Consider the following 12,918-nt stretch of genomic DNA (forward strand, 5'->3'; position numbering starts at 1 on the left):
AGAAAAATGCACGTCTTTATAGTTTAAATAACCAAAACATTGAGAGCATTGGATAGGTAAACCACGTCCCAGAATGCATCGGGTTGACTGACCACCGGTCCCTGAGGTCCGGGAGGTCCGGTGGCCGAGGTGGTGCACTTGCAGGCGTTGGGGAGCGCCGGACATTTGCTCTCGTCTCTCTGATGGATTGAAAAAGACAAACAAGAGAGAGCAAATAATGAAGACGACGATAATCATCATTGAAGAGGCCACAAGGCCAGCTTACCAGAGCGGGCAGGTCGCAGCACTGGTCTCGGCTGCTCCACGACAGAGTGCACACGATGTCGAACATCTGGAGCTGGAACTGCAAACAAAGAGCGGGACGGAAACACGGGGCTTTGAGGGTTGGACAAATGGCCGCGTTGGATCGCCGCTCGGAAGAAGAAAAAAAAAAAAACGGGGGACTCGCCGGACGCCGCGGTTCACTTTCACAGACGGACGGAGATACGACCAACGGTGGAAGAGAACGTCCACGCAATTTGACTCACGCTGGCCGACTCTCTCCCGGAGCCCGCCGACTTGGCCGTCTTGCCCAGAACTTGGTAGCCGTCCCTAGACGTGGCGCCGGCCGCCTCAAAGTCCTCCCGGGCCACGGGACGGCAGTCCACGTTGAGTCGCACGTCGTCGGGCGACACCATGATGTGGAGCTGGGAGAAAGAAAAAAAAGGGAAAAAAAGGAGTTGAAGGAGTGGGCGGGAAGCCCACGGAGCGAACGGCGCTCACCTTGTGGAAGCTGCCGTGGAAGAGGCGCTTGACGGCGGGCTGGTCAAAGGTCACGCGCTGGATGCGCCCGCTCTCGTCCGTGTTGTAGAAGGACAGCGTCTGTTTGGAAGCTGCGGGGGCCAGGAAAGAGGGAAAAGGGGGAAAAGAAGGACAGGGTCAACCATCGGCTCCACGCTTCGTGGAAGGACGGCGTTAGTTTACGGTCCACGGTGACGCCCGTCTCCGCCTTGTGGTCGGCCGTGGCCACCTGCCACACGTCGAAGGCCTCGCCGGGCGTGTCGGGCAGGAGGCGGAGCATCAGGATGACCGTGTAGATGGGAGGGAGACCCTCGGGGTGCGCCTCGCTGTCAAGGTTAAGGCAAGGGGGTCAGACTCGGGCCGCGATAACGGCGGGACAAAGAAATTCCAGCCAGTGGGAGGGAGGAAACGGAGAGAAAAAGAGAAAAAGAAAAAGAGGGATTTTGGCCACCCGGGCGCGCTAAACAATGACGACGAACCGACTTTCTGGAGCCAACTTTCTGGTTGCCGGGCCATTAAAAACACCTTCCAAAACACACGCTAATTTGTCGTCGGGGAGGCTCCCCACACCATAGCACATTTGCCCTCCCCCCCCCACAAAACTCACGCGCTGGGCACGGTGAGGTGAGCGTTGGCGTGCAGCCGGTAAGCCGGGAAGCTGTTGAAGGAGCCCGGCTCCATGGAGACGCCGCGCACCTGCCCGTACGTCTTCTCCGTCAAATTGAAGGCTTCCAGCATGCGGAAGCCTACGGAAAAAAAAAAAAAATCCACTCAAATCCATCCGTGGGTTTTCAAAACGGATCAAAACGGACCACCCGTCGTCGTACTCACCGGGAGACGTGAAGCCGTTGACAAAGATGAGCGGGCACGCTGCGGGAGGGAGGGCGGGACAGACGCCGGCCCAATTAACGCGCGTCTTTTCCCCCTTTTCGGTGGCGGGCGCTTACTGGACGTGGCCGTCTCGCAGATGAAGTTGACCAGGTTCTCCTTGATGGTGTCAAAGGCGTCAAAGTCGTCCACCACAAAGACGTGCCTCTCGCTGGGCTTGCTGGCGATCTCCTGCAGCTCGGCAAAGTCCACGTCGGCCACGCCCACCGCAAACACCGTGTAGCCTGTACGCACGCACGGGTGTCGGCTTCAGCGTTGGGCGGCCTCCCCGGAGTGACCTCCCCGGAGTGACCTCCCCGGAGTGACCTCCCCGGAGTGACCTCCCCAGAGTGACCTCCCCAGAGTGAGCTCCCTAGGCTCACCGGCGTGCTGCAGCCTGGCGGCGTCCTTGGCCACTTGGTCCTGCGAGCGTCCGTCGCTGATGGTCACCACCACCTTGGGCACGTTCCTCCGCATGCCGTTCTCCGTGGTGAAGGCCTTCTCGTAGGTGTGCTTGAGGGCCGCGCCTGAGGGAGAGGGGCGGCGCTAGGCAACGTTTCTCCCACGCCGCCCCGGCCGCCCCCCACCTTCTGGAAGCTCACCCGTTTTGGTGTTCCCGCCCCTGTATCGGATGAGGTGAGGCGCCGCCACGGCCACGCCCTTGTCGCTGTACGAGTTCAATTTGAACTCGGTCTTGGCCTCGTCGCTGTACTGGACGAAGGAGACCTGCGAGGCGGGGGGGAGCGGGCGGCTCAGAGACGTGCGCCCTTCCGCCGACCCCGGGGGGGCCGGACCCCCGCCCTCGGACCAAACCTGCATCCCGGTGGGTCCGACCACGTCGAAGGTGGCGATCATCCCGGAGACAAAGTTGACCACTTTGGCGAAGCTCTCCTCGCCGATGCTCCAGGAGCCGTCGATGAGGAACAGCACGTCCGCTTTGGCGCCCCTGCAAACTGAAGCGCGCCACGGGGTTGCTCTCTCCGCCCGCAATTTCAAGGCCTCACTCGCCGTCGCCCGCCCTGTGGCTCGCCCGGTGGCTCGCCCGGTGGCTTACCCGGCCAAGGCGGCGGAATGGTGGGCGGCGGGCTGGGCGTGGGCGGCAGCGTGGGGGCGGCTGTGGGCTTGACCACTGCCACAGAACGGGAGACAATGAGAACGGGCGGCGGGGCGAGGGCGGGCGGGCGGCGCCGCCGCCGCCGGAGCGCTCACGGGTTCTCTCCTTGGCGCCGACGGCGGGTCCCTCCAGATTGGGCGTCTGCACGTAAACGCTGGCCCGGTAGGGGGCGTCGGGCGAGAGGCCGTCGAAGCAGTACTGCGGCAGGCCGGCGGGGACCGTCACCTCGCGTTGACCCCCGCTCGAAGCTGTCGGGGAAGGAAGAGCGTGCGCTGGCGCTTCCCCACGGCTATACGTGGGCCGAAGGGAGCGCCATCCGACAGCAGAGCGCCACTCACCTTCCAGCGGCTCCAGGCGGATGCGGTAGGACGTGGCCGCCCGGTGGGCCGTCCACTTGATGCAAAACCTGTCGTGGGCCACGTCGTACGTCTCTATGTTGCTCACGTTCAGGAAGACTGGTCAGAGCGGTGGAAGGAAAAAAACGCTTTTTTCAAAAGCCACCACGACCACTGCATCGGTGACATTTGGACATTCCCACAACCAGCGGCACGTACGCGTGGTTCCCGGTCCGGCCAGCGGGGCGCTGACGCCGTTGGTGTACTGCGCCAGGACTTGCACGTCGTAGGTGGTCCCGGGCTGGAGGTTGTGCAGCGTGTACGACGTCACGTCGCCCACAAAGAAGTCCACCGGTTGCCGGCCGGCGCCTGCGTCCGGGGAGGGCCGCGTCAATGGGATGCCGAGCTCCGCCGCGGACGCGGCCACATTCTGACCTCGGGGCCAGTAGATGACTCTGTATCCTTCCACGGGCGCCGCCACGGGGTCCCAGGCCACTCGGAAGCGCGTGTACCACTCGTCCGACACGCGCAGGTTCCTCGGGCTCAGCAGGCCGACTGGGGCGGGCGGGCGGGCGGGCGAGAGAATGACAAACGGGCCTCCGGCCACGACGACCCGGGCCGAGATGCCGTCGCCGCGACGGCCCTTACCGGTACGTCCCATTCCGTTGAGGAGCCCCCCGGGGCCCTCGGCGTAGACAGCCTCCACCGTGATGTTGTACGGCGTGTCGGGGAAAAGGTTCTGGAGGCGGGCATTGTTCCTGTTGCCCGGGACCGCCGCCTGACAAAAAAAAAAAAAAACAGGAGGAATGAAAAGACGGACGGTCGGCGGATTAGCGAGCGACCATTCCCCGGTGGCCGGCCCACTTTTTAGTCGAGCGGGAAGCTTCGCGTTTGGACGCGGTTGGGATTTCCTGCAGCCGCCACAATTGCTTCGGCGCCTCGTCAATTTAGTTGAGACCGCCGCCGCCTCCATGAATGACGCTGTTAGTTTAAGGCCGCGGCCCGGGGAACCTAGATTTATGAGCCCACGGCGCCCGGACCACGTGTGTGAACTCAGCGCATAGTTTGGAGGCGACGTCACGGGTTAGCGAGCGAGGCGCTTCTTAAGAATGAGGCAAAAGCCCATACCCTCCCCCCCCACAGCCCCGACCGACCCAGGCGTCACAGATTTCCAAGACGTGGTTCGGGCCAAATCCTTTCAACGCCGCCTCCCGTCCGTGGCCCCGACCCAAAAATGGTCCCAGTCCCCATTTGAGAGCCGCCCGATTTCTTTTCCCTTTCCGGATACTCACGTATTGGGTGATGGGGTCGCCGGTGGTGGGCGCGTAGGTCAGGCGATATTGCCTGACGGGTCCCTCGGCGTGGTCCCAGCCCACGGTCAGCGTGTTGGTGGTGGCGTCCAGCACCCGCAGGTTACGGGGCCCGGTGCGGGGCACTGGGGGAAGACAAAAAGGGGAGGGAGGTCAAAAGGCGGCGGCCGCCCGGCCCGACGCGGACCCACTTACGCGTCTTGCCGTCCGCCTTGAGCGACGCCCCCTCCCCGTCGGGGTACACGGCCACCACTTCCACCCGGTAGGGCGTGTCCTGGATCAGGCCGTCCAAGAAGCCGTTGTTGATGTTACCGGAGACCAGCACCTGGGGGGGGTCAAAAGGTCAAACTGACGTTCGTTTTTTAAGCCAATCCAGAGCCTCTTTGCAACTCAACGCCCAGCCATAGGAAAGGGGGGGAGGGAGGGAGCGGACTTACCGACTGGGACTGCGAGGGCGCGTCGCGGGGGGCGTAGTTGACGCGGTACTGCTGTACCTGTCCCGTGGCCGGCTCCCAACGCACGTTCAGGCTGTTGGGGGTGGGGTTGAACACCTGGACGTTACGCGGGGGCGTGCGTGCAACTGAAAGAAGAAGAAGAAGAAAAAAAAGCAGAACGAATGAGAGAAAGCAGACAAAAGTTGAACTTTCTGCTACAATGACGGCGGGCGTCGCTGGAAAACCGCAAGAGCGGCGGGAGAGCCGGCGGGAGAGCCGGCGGGAGAGCCGGCGCCGTTTCCCCCCAGATGAATATTACACGTGTGGAGGAGAAAAAGACATGCCATTCGACGCCGCCGTGATTTTTGGGCTGTGGGGGTCACATGACTTCAGTTGTATTTCAAGGCTCCTTTCCTATTCATTTGGCCTGATTTTCCGCACTTTTCAGTTGACTCTCTGTCCCTTTTGGGGCTTTGTTCCCCCTTCATTCCATTGCTACCTAGAATGGGGTTCGCCAGCGCACCTTCTCATCCAGCGGGAGCGCCTTTTTTTTTTTTCCCTTGGGCCGTTTGTCCTTCACGTGGAGCGGGTCGCCTCCAAATGCTCTCGCTCAAATGAAGGGAAAGGGCAAAAGCCTCCTCCCGAAGGAAAAGCCCCGCCTCTCCACGTCCGAGGCCCCTAAAGCGAAGCAGATGTGGCCCGGCCCACCGGCCGGCGTATACGCTACATGTCACTGGCGGAAGGGGGGGTGAGCCGTTTTGCGAGCGGCGTTGAGTAAGCGCGGCCAGACCGCAGCAAATTTCCTCCGCTCTGCCTGGGCATTCCAGCCAGTCCACGACCTCATTCTTCTCGCCGAGACCAAATTGACGGCGGCTAAGCTAAACCGCGGCGCTTCTCTGGGATGGGACCCCCGACGGCCGTCCGCTTAAGCGCCCGTCCAGACTTTTGCCGGTCGTTTTGCAAAATCGCGTGAAACGGCTTCACCAAGCACTTTTACTAAAGACAACGGCAGATGTGGGATCCATTGGAAACGGGAGACGGCGCGTCTCACGGCCGTCCGTCTATAACCGTCACCGCCACTTTCTTTCCAAAAGGGAGCAAAAGAGACTCACGTGTTTTGCCCTGCTCCGATTGGCGTAGCCCCTCCCCCTCCGGGTAGACGGGCACCACGGTGACGGCGTAGGAGGTGTCCGAGAGGAGGTTCCTCAGGACGGTGGCGGTGGTCCCGCCCGATACCTGCTCCTGAGGGCGCGCCGGCCCGCCCACGTGCACAAGGCGTTTAGCCAAAGGCCCCGCCTCCCGTCCATCCCCGCTCGCCGGCGGCGGCGGCGGCGGCGGCGGCTCACCATGTCCTCGGCGCCGCCGGCCGCGGGCACGTAGAAGAGGCGGTACTGACGCACGTTCCCCTCGGCCGGGTCCCAGGCCACCTTGAGCGAGCCGGTGGTGGGGTCGCTGACGCGCAGGTTTTTGACTCCGCCCAGCGCCTCTGTCAAACGGCCAGGCGTCACCGTGGGGACCCCTTTGCGGCCAGACACGCGTCGAAACTCACTGGTCTTGCCGTTCTCCGTCACGCTCTTCCCTTCGGCGTCGGGGTAGATGGGAACCAGCGTCACGGCGTACTCCGTGTCCGGCCGCAGGTCCCTCAGAACGGCGTTGGTGGCCAGGCCCGATTCCTGAATCTGAAGAGTCGGCGGTTGTCGTGGAGCCGTTTAGCCGGGCGAGTGGCCGGAGCCCGCCGGAGCCCGCCGGAGCCCACCGTGAGTCGCTCTCCGCCACCGACGGGTTGGTAGACGACCCTGTAGTGGCGCACGTCGCCCTCGGCCGCGTCCCAGCGCACACGCAGCGAGTTGGTGGTGGGGTCGCTGACGCGGAGGTTCTTCACGCCGCTCACGGGCTCTGAAAAGAAAAAGCCGACATCCATTATTTTCCAGGGCTCGTCCGACTCGATTCTAGGCCGGTCGCTCTTCCGCCCGTGATCAGAAAGTGCTTTGAAAGGTTGCCGGTCCGCCATATCAGGGATGCCATCCCTCCCACGGTTGACCCTCACCAGTTTGCCAATAGGTCCACTGAGGACGCCATGGGCGTAGCTCTACACACAGGGCCACACTGGGCCACCTGGAGCGCCCTCACCCCCACCCACAGCGGCCCAACCACTTTTACACCCATGTATGTGCCTTTGCCAACCTTGCCTGGTATCAACTGTCAAGAGCCAATTCAAGACTTTTTTTTTATCTCAAACACGGGCCTTCAAAGTGCAAACTTTTGACCATTTTCACCCATTTAAGAGCACCTTTGTTGAATGATTTTTCACCCATTTTGTTATATACGCAGTGGTGTATGATGACAATAAATGTTTTTAATTTGATAAAAAGGTGTAGCATCCCATCAGACTAGGCTTTAATGTCAAACTATTCCACAAAATGTAAGCTTTCATAAAGAGCAATACTAAGTGTGCCGCGACTGCAATCAGTGGATCGGCGTCAGCTGCTTATTGCAGCCCCCCCCCCCCCCCACCCTGCTTGACAGTCAGTTTGGTCGCTGTGGGATGACTCGAACCAAAAGCTCCCCCCTCCCCTCCCACGTTGGCCCAACCCCCGTCCATTCAATTTGTCACCTATGTATGTGCCTTTACCAACCTGACCTGATATCAACTGTCCAGAGCCATTTCAAGACTTTTTTAAAACCCCATTTTGACTGATTCAAGAGCACCTTTGTTGAATGATATTTCACCCATTTTGCTATATACGCAGCTGTGTCTGATAACAATAAAGCCATTTGAATTGGACAAGGTCACGGCACTTACTGGTCTTGCCCCGTTCGGAATTGGGGATGCCCTCCACGTCGGGGTAGATGGGCACCACGGTCACGTTGTACGCCGTGTCCGAGTTGAGGTTCCTCAGGACCAGACTGTTGGAGCCGGCGGACACCTCTTCCTGTCAGGGGTCCGGGGGAGGGATGATTTTGTTAGGAGGAGACACTGAGAATGACGCTCCGACGCGGGGACGGGCACCGACGCGGCCACGCCTACCGTTTGGAGTTGGCCGTCGGGTTGGGCCGAGTAGGCCACCCGGTAGGAGCGCACGTTGCCCACCGCCGGATCCCAGCGAACCGTCAGGGTGCCGATGGTGGGGTCCAGCACCTGCAAGTTCTTGACTCCTCCCACCGGATCTGACACAAACACGTGAATGAAATATGGCCGCTCTTTTTTTTCTTCCCTGAAAACAAACGACGAATCCAAACGTGGGAGGCGGGCCGAGGCGGCAACTCACAGGTCTTGCCGTTTTCCGTCCGCGGCAGCCCTTCCAGCTCGTCGTAGACGGGCACCACCGTCACGCTGTACTCGGTGTCCGAGCGTAAGCCCTCCAGCACGGTGGCGCTGGCGCTTCCGGCTACCTGGTCCTAGTGGAAAGGGCCGGTGAGAAGAAGGCCCGGCCGGCCGGCCGCCCGCCAAGGCTTTTGACTCACCACTTCCTGCGCTCCCCCGTCGGCGGGCACCCAGATGACCACGTACTCGCGCACGTTGCCCTCGGCCGGCTCCCAGCGCACGTGGAGGCTGCTGCTGGTGGGATCGGTGACCCGAAGGTTCCGGACGGCGCCCTGCGGCTCTGCGGAGAAGCGCGGCCGGAGATTGGTCCGGGTGGCTGCGGGTTCCCCGGGTGTCGGCGCCACACTCACTGGTTTTGCCGCCGTCGGTGAGACTGGGCCCGTCGCCCTCGGCGTAGACGGGCACCACGGTGACGCTGTAGCGGGTGTTGGGGAGGAGCTTCTCCAAGACCGTGCCGGTGGTGCTCTCGGAGACTTGCTCCTGAAAAAAGCGTGTGGCCGGTCGAGTCAACGTTTACGCCGGTTGGCGTCGAACCCCCCCGCCCCGCGCTCACCACAATCTCCTGGCCGCCGCCTTCCGGCTTGTAGATGATCTTGTAGCCCTGGACGTTCCCGCCGGCGGGATTCCAGCTGACCTTCAGCGTGGTGAAGGTGGGGTCGCTCACCCGCACGGTGCCGACGCCGCCCAGGGGGACTGCCGGCCCACCGCCGGGATTTAACGGGGGGTGATTGGGGAGCGGGACGGACGGGGGCGCGGGCGGGCGGGCGGGCGGGACTCACGGGTCTTTCCTGTCTCGGCCTGCCGTTTGCCTTCCCTGGCCGGGTACACGGGCAGCAAGGACACGGTGTAGGCCGTGTCGGGCAGGAGGTTCCGCAAGGTGATGTCGGTGGCCGTGGCGGGAACTTGTTCCTACGGGCGTGACGGATCGTTGCCGTCGGGGAAAAAGACAATGCGGCGAAGCGGCGGGGCCGGTGCCCTTCTCCTCACCATCTCCTCGCGACCGCCGGCCACGGGCACAAAGAAGACTTTGTAGAGGCGCACGGCTCCGTCGGCCGGGTCCCACTTGACGTCCAGAGAGGTCATGGTGGGGTCGCTCACCCGCAGGTTCTTCACGCCGCCCAGGGGCCCTGGAGGCGGCCCCGGTCAAACGGCGGGCCGGAGCGCCGGCGGGCCGGACGCTCACTTACTGGTCTTTCCCTTTTCCGACGTGGTCTTGCCGTCGCCCTCGGCGTAGACGGGGACCAGGGAGACGGTGTACGGGGTGTCCGGCTGCAGGCCGCGCAGGACCACGCTGCTGGTGCCGGCCGAAACTTGCTCCTGAAAAAGGACCGTCCCATTTTGAGGAAGGAAGGTGAGCTCGCCGGCCACCCACCCACCGGCTCCCTACCAGTCCTACCGTGCTCTCGGCCCCACCGGCGGCGGCGGCGGCGGCGGGCGCGTAGATGACTTTGTACTCCTTGACGCGGCCCTCGGCCGGCTCCCAGCGCACGTTGAGCGTGGTCATGGTGGGGTTGAGCACTTGCAGATTGCGCACGCCACCCAGAGGTCCTGAAAGAGGACGGCTGGTTAGGCGTCATTTCTTTGCCCGGAGCACGGCGACCGGCAAGGACCCGACGGCCGCCTCACTGGTTCTCCCGTCGGCCGAAACGTCTCCGCTGGGGCCCGTGGCGTAGACGGCCGTCACGCTGACCCGGTAGGGCGTGTCGGGCGACAGCTTCTGCAGGAGCGCGCTGCTCTTTTTGCCTCCCACTTGGGTCTGGCGGGACAGGGTTATGCACAGGGTTAGACCGGGGCCGCTGGCCCGCCGTCCGGAGGCGGTCACCCACCGTCAGCGGCTCGCCCCCGGGCAGCGCCGAGTAGACGATCTTGTAGCTCTGCACGGGCCCGCGGGCCGGATCCCACTTGAGCGCCAGGCTGCTGATGGTGGCGTTGTAGAGTCGCAGGTTGCGGGGAGGATCCATTCGCACTGACACAAAGACGTTAAAGAGTTAAAGACGGCTCCCAAAGGAAGGACGCTGGTGAGTGGTGAGGAGGATGAATCATTTCCAGGGTGATGAGGATTATTGATCATATGGAGGCCCCAGTTGGGGACAATTTCGCCTCAAAGGATAACCAAGGAAGCGAGCGTCCCGGTTTGATGTCAAGGAATGGGCGCTGAGCTCCCTTCCACTTTGGCCTCCCACTTTGGCCTCCCCCTTTGACCCCCCCCCCCCCTTCAATGGTCCCACGGAAGCCGAGCCCCTCCCTCCTTGACAAACAAACCAACCTAGAGCAACTCATGCAAGACATTTGATGATGACCACGATGAGGATGAGAATGGAGATGGGGATGATGCTACAACTAATGGTTACGTGAGATGAATTGCAGACACGTGACTAGTGACAGGACGCCGGCCCCTTTTGGGCCACGCGTCGCCGTGTCCAACGCCGTCGAGCGGGATCTTAGTCCAAATTCTCTCTAGCTTTTAGCAGAGGATTAACGGGGTGTTTTCCCGCCCACGGGGGACCCCATCGCTCAACCGGATGGACACGGAGCGACGCGGCGGCGGCGGCGCCGGCGGGCGCGCTCAACAAAAAGGCAAACAATTGAATGGACATACCGTTACCAGCCTTCAACACTACAAAGAGAAGACAAGGCGATTACGCCCGGGCGGGACTCGGAAGGGGGAATTTGCGGGCCGCTCGGCCGGGGCCAGAATACTCACACGTGCGCTGGTTGCCCATCAGGTCTTCGCTTTCCGACTCATCGGGGTAGATGGCCGTCACGGTGACGGCGTACTCCGTGTCCGGCTCCAGCTTCTCCAGGAGGTGCGAAGTCTCGTCGTCGTTCAGGATGGACTGCCCGGAGAACACAACGTGGACTTTGTGAGAGAAGGCTCCACGGAACGCCCGTTCCAACCCAGAGTCCGTATTCAAATTCAAAGCAAACGTCCGTGGGCCACTCACGTATTGGTAGTCCCCCGACCCTTTTTTGCTCCAGCCGATGCGGTAGAGCGCCACGTCGGGCGCCCCGTGCTCCCAGGTGGCCCTGAAGGAGGTCAGGTCCACCTCCGAGAAGCTCAGGTTTTTGGGCGCGGGGACCACGTCTGAAAGACGGGAGGAAGGGACGCCCGGTAAGGATGGTCCCCCCCCCTCCACGCCCGAGCCACGCCCCCAGACTCACCGGTGACGGCCGACCCCGCCGCGGGGTTCCCGGGACCCTCGTCGTACACGGGGGTCACGGCCACGTCGTACTCTGTCTGGGAGGTCAGGCCCGGCAGGTCCAGGGTGAGCGCGTCGCCGCGGACCTCCACCTGCGGCGCCGTACGTCGCGGCCACGTCAGACGGAGAGCACGGACCGGGGCGGCCGACGGAAACTCACTTCTTTGGCGTCGCCGTCCTCGGGCTTGTAAGTCACCAAGTACTTGCGCACGGCGCCGGGAGCGGCGTCCCAGCCCAGCTTCATGGCGCTGTGGGTCACGTGGCTGATCCTCAGGGCGCCGGCGGCCGGCATGGGCACTGCGGTGGGGGCAGGCGGGGCGCAAATGAGCGATGTCCGGGGCGGGGAAAGTCCACCACGTACAGAGATTGGGGGCATTTTGCCCTGAAAAAAAAGCATACTGACGCGTGACCCCGACGGTCTTCAGCGGCTCGCTGAGCGCCTGGCCGTGGAGCGCCGAAAGGGAGACGGCGTACGCCGTGTCGGGCAGCAGCCCCGTAAGTCGGGTGTCCACCACGCCGGCCGCCAGGCGCACCTGCCGAGGGAGGAGCGGCGTGAGCGTTTGGCTTTGTGGCGCCCGGCCGCTTGGATTCACCTCTCTGTCCGCCTCAGGCTCGCTGGCGTTGACGGGTCGGTAGAGCAGGACGTAGCCGGTGGCGCCGTCCGCCGGCCCCCAGCGGACCCTCAGGGCGCTGGTGCTCCGGTCGTAAACGTCGACGGACGCCACGCTCGGCAGCGGCACTAAAAAAGGGAGCGGGTCGGTGGATCGGAAGGACTTTGGGGTGGGCCCATCTTTTGGACTTTGAAAAACGTCAGGCCACCTCAGACTTGAAACAACGACGGAACCAAATGGCATTTTTCTCTTTTTTTCTTTGAACTCCCTTTGAAGACGTAAAGTGCACTTAACGACGACATCTGTTGACGATCCCTTTCTTTCCATTTCTACTCGTTGTGTAAATCAACGGAGCCACTGGGGGGGGGGGTTAAACGCTCCCGCTCGGGAGCCCATAGCGGGCGAGCGGGCGGGTGGGCGCTCGGGCAGACGCCCCCTTTTAAAGCCTCGTAAAAGCACTTAACGTATCTCTGGGCAAAGAGCCGTTTTGAGGTCGCGGCGGGGGCGGCGGAGTCGGAGGGTGCCCGGGTACGAACGGAGGGAGCGCCGACGCTTACGAGTGGTCTGAAGGCCCTCCAGGGGCTCGCTGCTCTCCTCTCCGACCACGGAGCGGACGGCCAGTCGGTATTGGGTCAGCGGGCTCAGAGCCTCCAGGACCGTGGAGGTGACCGAGCCGTCCAGCAGCATCTGCGGGGACGAGACGAAAAGAAAGAAAGAAATCTGGCTCCATAGAGGCCAAGAGTGACATTTCAAGATAACCGGCCCACGGAAGAGCGCCGATAGAAGTGGTCTGGATGGAAAAGAGCAAAAGCATTCCAGATCGGGCTTGGCCTGCAAACGAGTGCGTTCCTTCCGCTAAACAGCGTTCGGCCGACATGGAAAAAGACGTGTTTGGGGCGCTGGCCTGTGACACGTTCTTCTTTTTTCCAACAGCACGTCAGC

At 62.5% G+C, this 12,918-nt stretch overlaps 1 protein-coding gene across 2 annotated transcripts in view; it reads right to left on the reverse strand.

Moving 5' to 3' along the window:
- Nucleotides 1-12,918, reverse strand: part of col12a1b (collagen, type XII, alpha 1b) — a 30,016-nt gene that overhangs the window by 2,965 nt on the left and 14,133 nt on the right. The window contains exons 22-65 of one of the 2 annotated variants that reach the window (XM_077710293.1): nucleotides 12,534-12,663; nucleotides 11,959-12,104; nucleotides 11,769-11,898; nucleotides 11,526-11,662; nucleotides 11,328-11,457; nucleotides 11,111-11,250; nucleotides 10,870-11,002; nucleotides 10,765-10,782; nucleotides 9,992-10,131; nucleotides 9,792-9,921; nucleotides 9,562-9,713; nucleotides 9,353-9,482; nucleotides 9,153-9,292; nucleotides 8,945-9,074; nucleotides 8,719-8,858; nucleotides 8,516-8,645; nucleotides 8,306-8,445; nucleotides 8,110-8,239; nucleotides 7,869-8,008; nucleotides 7,644-7,773; nucleotides 6,597-6,736; nucleotides 6,390-6,519; nucleotides 6,187-6,326; nucleotides 5,953-6,082; nucleotides 4,844-4,986; nucleotides 4,602-4,731; nucleotides 4,389-4,531; nucleotides 3,745-3,874; nucleotides 3,532-3,651; nucleotides 3,316-3,465; nucleotides 3,100-3,216; nucleotides 2,857-3,009; nucleotides 2,702-2,776; nucleotides 2,461-2,600; nucleotides 2,250-2,373; nucleotides 2,031-2,174; nucleotides 1,728-1,892; nucleotides 1,612-1,650; nucleotides 1,388-1,526; nucleotides 964-1,106; nucleotides 763-872; nucleotides 528-686; nucleotides 266-343; nucleotides 93-179 (exon numbers count right to left, since the gene is read on the reverse strand). In XM_077710293.1, the coding sequence (XP_077566419.1) occupies nucleotides 93-179; nucleotides 266-343; nucleotides 528-686; nucleotides 763-872; nucleotides 964-1,106; nucleotides 1,388-1,526; nucleotides 1,612-1,650; nucleotides 1,728-1,892; nucleotides 2,031-2,174; nucleotides 2,250-2,373; nucleotides 2,461-2,600; nucleotides 2,702-2,776; nucleotides 2,857-3,009; nucleotides 3,100-3,216; nucleotides 3,316-3,465; nucleotides 3,532-3,651; nucleotides 3,745-3,874; nucleotides 4,389-4,531; nucleotides 4,602-4,731; nucleotides 4,844-4,986; nucleotides 5,953-6,082; nucleotides 6,187-6,326; nucleotides 6,390-6,519; nucleotides 6,597-6,736; nucleotides 7,644-7,773; nucleotides 7,869-8,008; nucleotides 8,110-8,239; nucleotides 8,306-8,445; nucleotides 8,516-8,645; nucleotides 8,719-8,858; nucleotides 8,945-9,074; nucleotides 9,153-9,292; nucleotides 9,353-9,482; nucleotides 9,562-9,713; nucleotides 9,792-9,921; nucleotides 9,992-10,131; nucleotides 10,765-10,782; nucleotides 10,870-11,002; nucleotides 11,111-11,250; nucleotides 11,328-11,457; nucleotides 11,526-11,662; nucleotides 11,769-11,898; nucleotides 11,959-12,104; nucleotides 12,534-12,663 (5,625 nt within the window). Of the gene's footprint in view, nucleotides 1-92; nucleotides 180-265; nucleotides 344-527; nucleotides 687-762; nucleotides 873-963; nucleotides 1,107-1,387; nucleotides 1,527-1,611; nucleotides 1,651-1,727; nucleotides 1,893-2,030; nucleotides 2,175-2,249; nucleotides 2,374-2,460; nucleotides 2,601-2,701; nucleotides 2,777-2,856; nucleotides 3,010-3,099; nucleotides 3,217-3,315; nucleotides 3,652-3,744; nucleotides 3,875-4,388; nucleotides 4,532-4,601; nucleotides 4,732-4,843; nucleotides 4,987-5,952; nucleotides 6,083-6,186; nucleotides 6,327-6,389; nucleotides 6,520-6,596; nucleotides 6,737-7,643; nucleotides 7,774-7,868; nucleotides 8,009-8,109; nucleotides 8,240-8,305; nucleotides 8,446-8,515; nucleotides 8,646-8,718; nucleotides 8,859-8,944; nucleotides 9,075-9,152; nucleotides 9,293-9,352; nucleotides 9,483-9,561; nucleotides 9,714-9,791; nucleotides 9,922-9,991; nucleotides 10,132-10,764; nucleotides 10,783-10,869; nucleotides 11,003-11,110; nucleotides 11,251-11,327; nucleotides 11,458-11,525; nucleotides 11,663-11,768; nucleotides 11,899-11,958; nucleotides 12,105-12,533; nucleotides 12,664-12,918 lie in introns of both variants that reach the window. The other variant, XM_077710292.1, reaches the window with a different exon arrangement.

The sequence above is a fragment of the Stigmatopora nigra genome, chromosome 2 (assembly GCF_051989575.1).
Source record: "Stigmatopora nigra isolate UIUO_SnigA chromosome 2, RoL_Snig_1.1, whole genome shotgun sequence".
NCBI lineage: Eukaryota > Metazoa > Chordata > Actinopteri > Syngnathiformes > Syngnathidae > Stigmatopora > Stigmatopora nigra.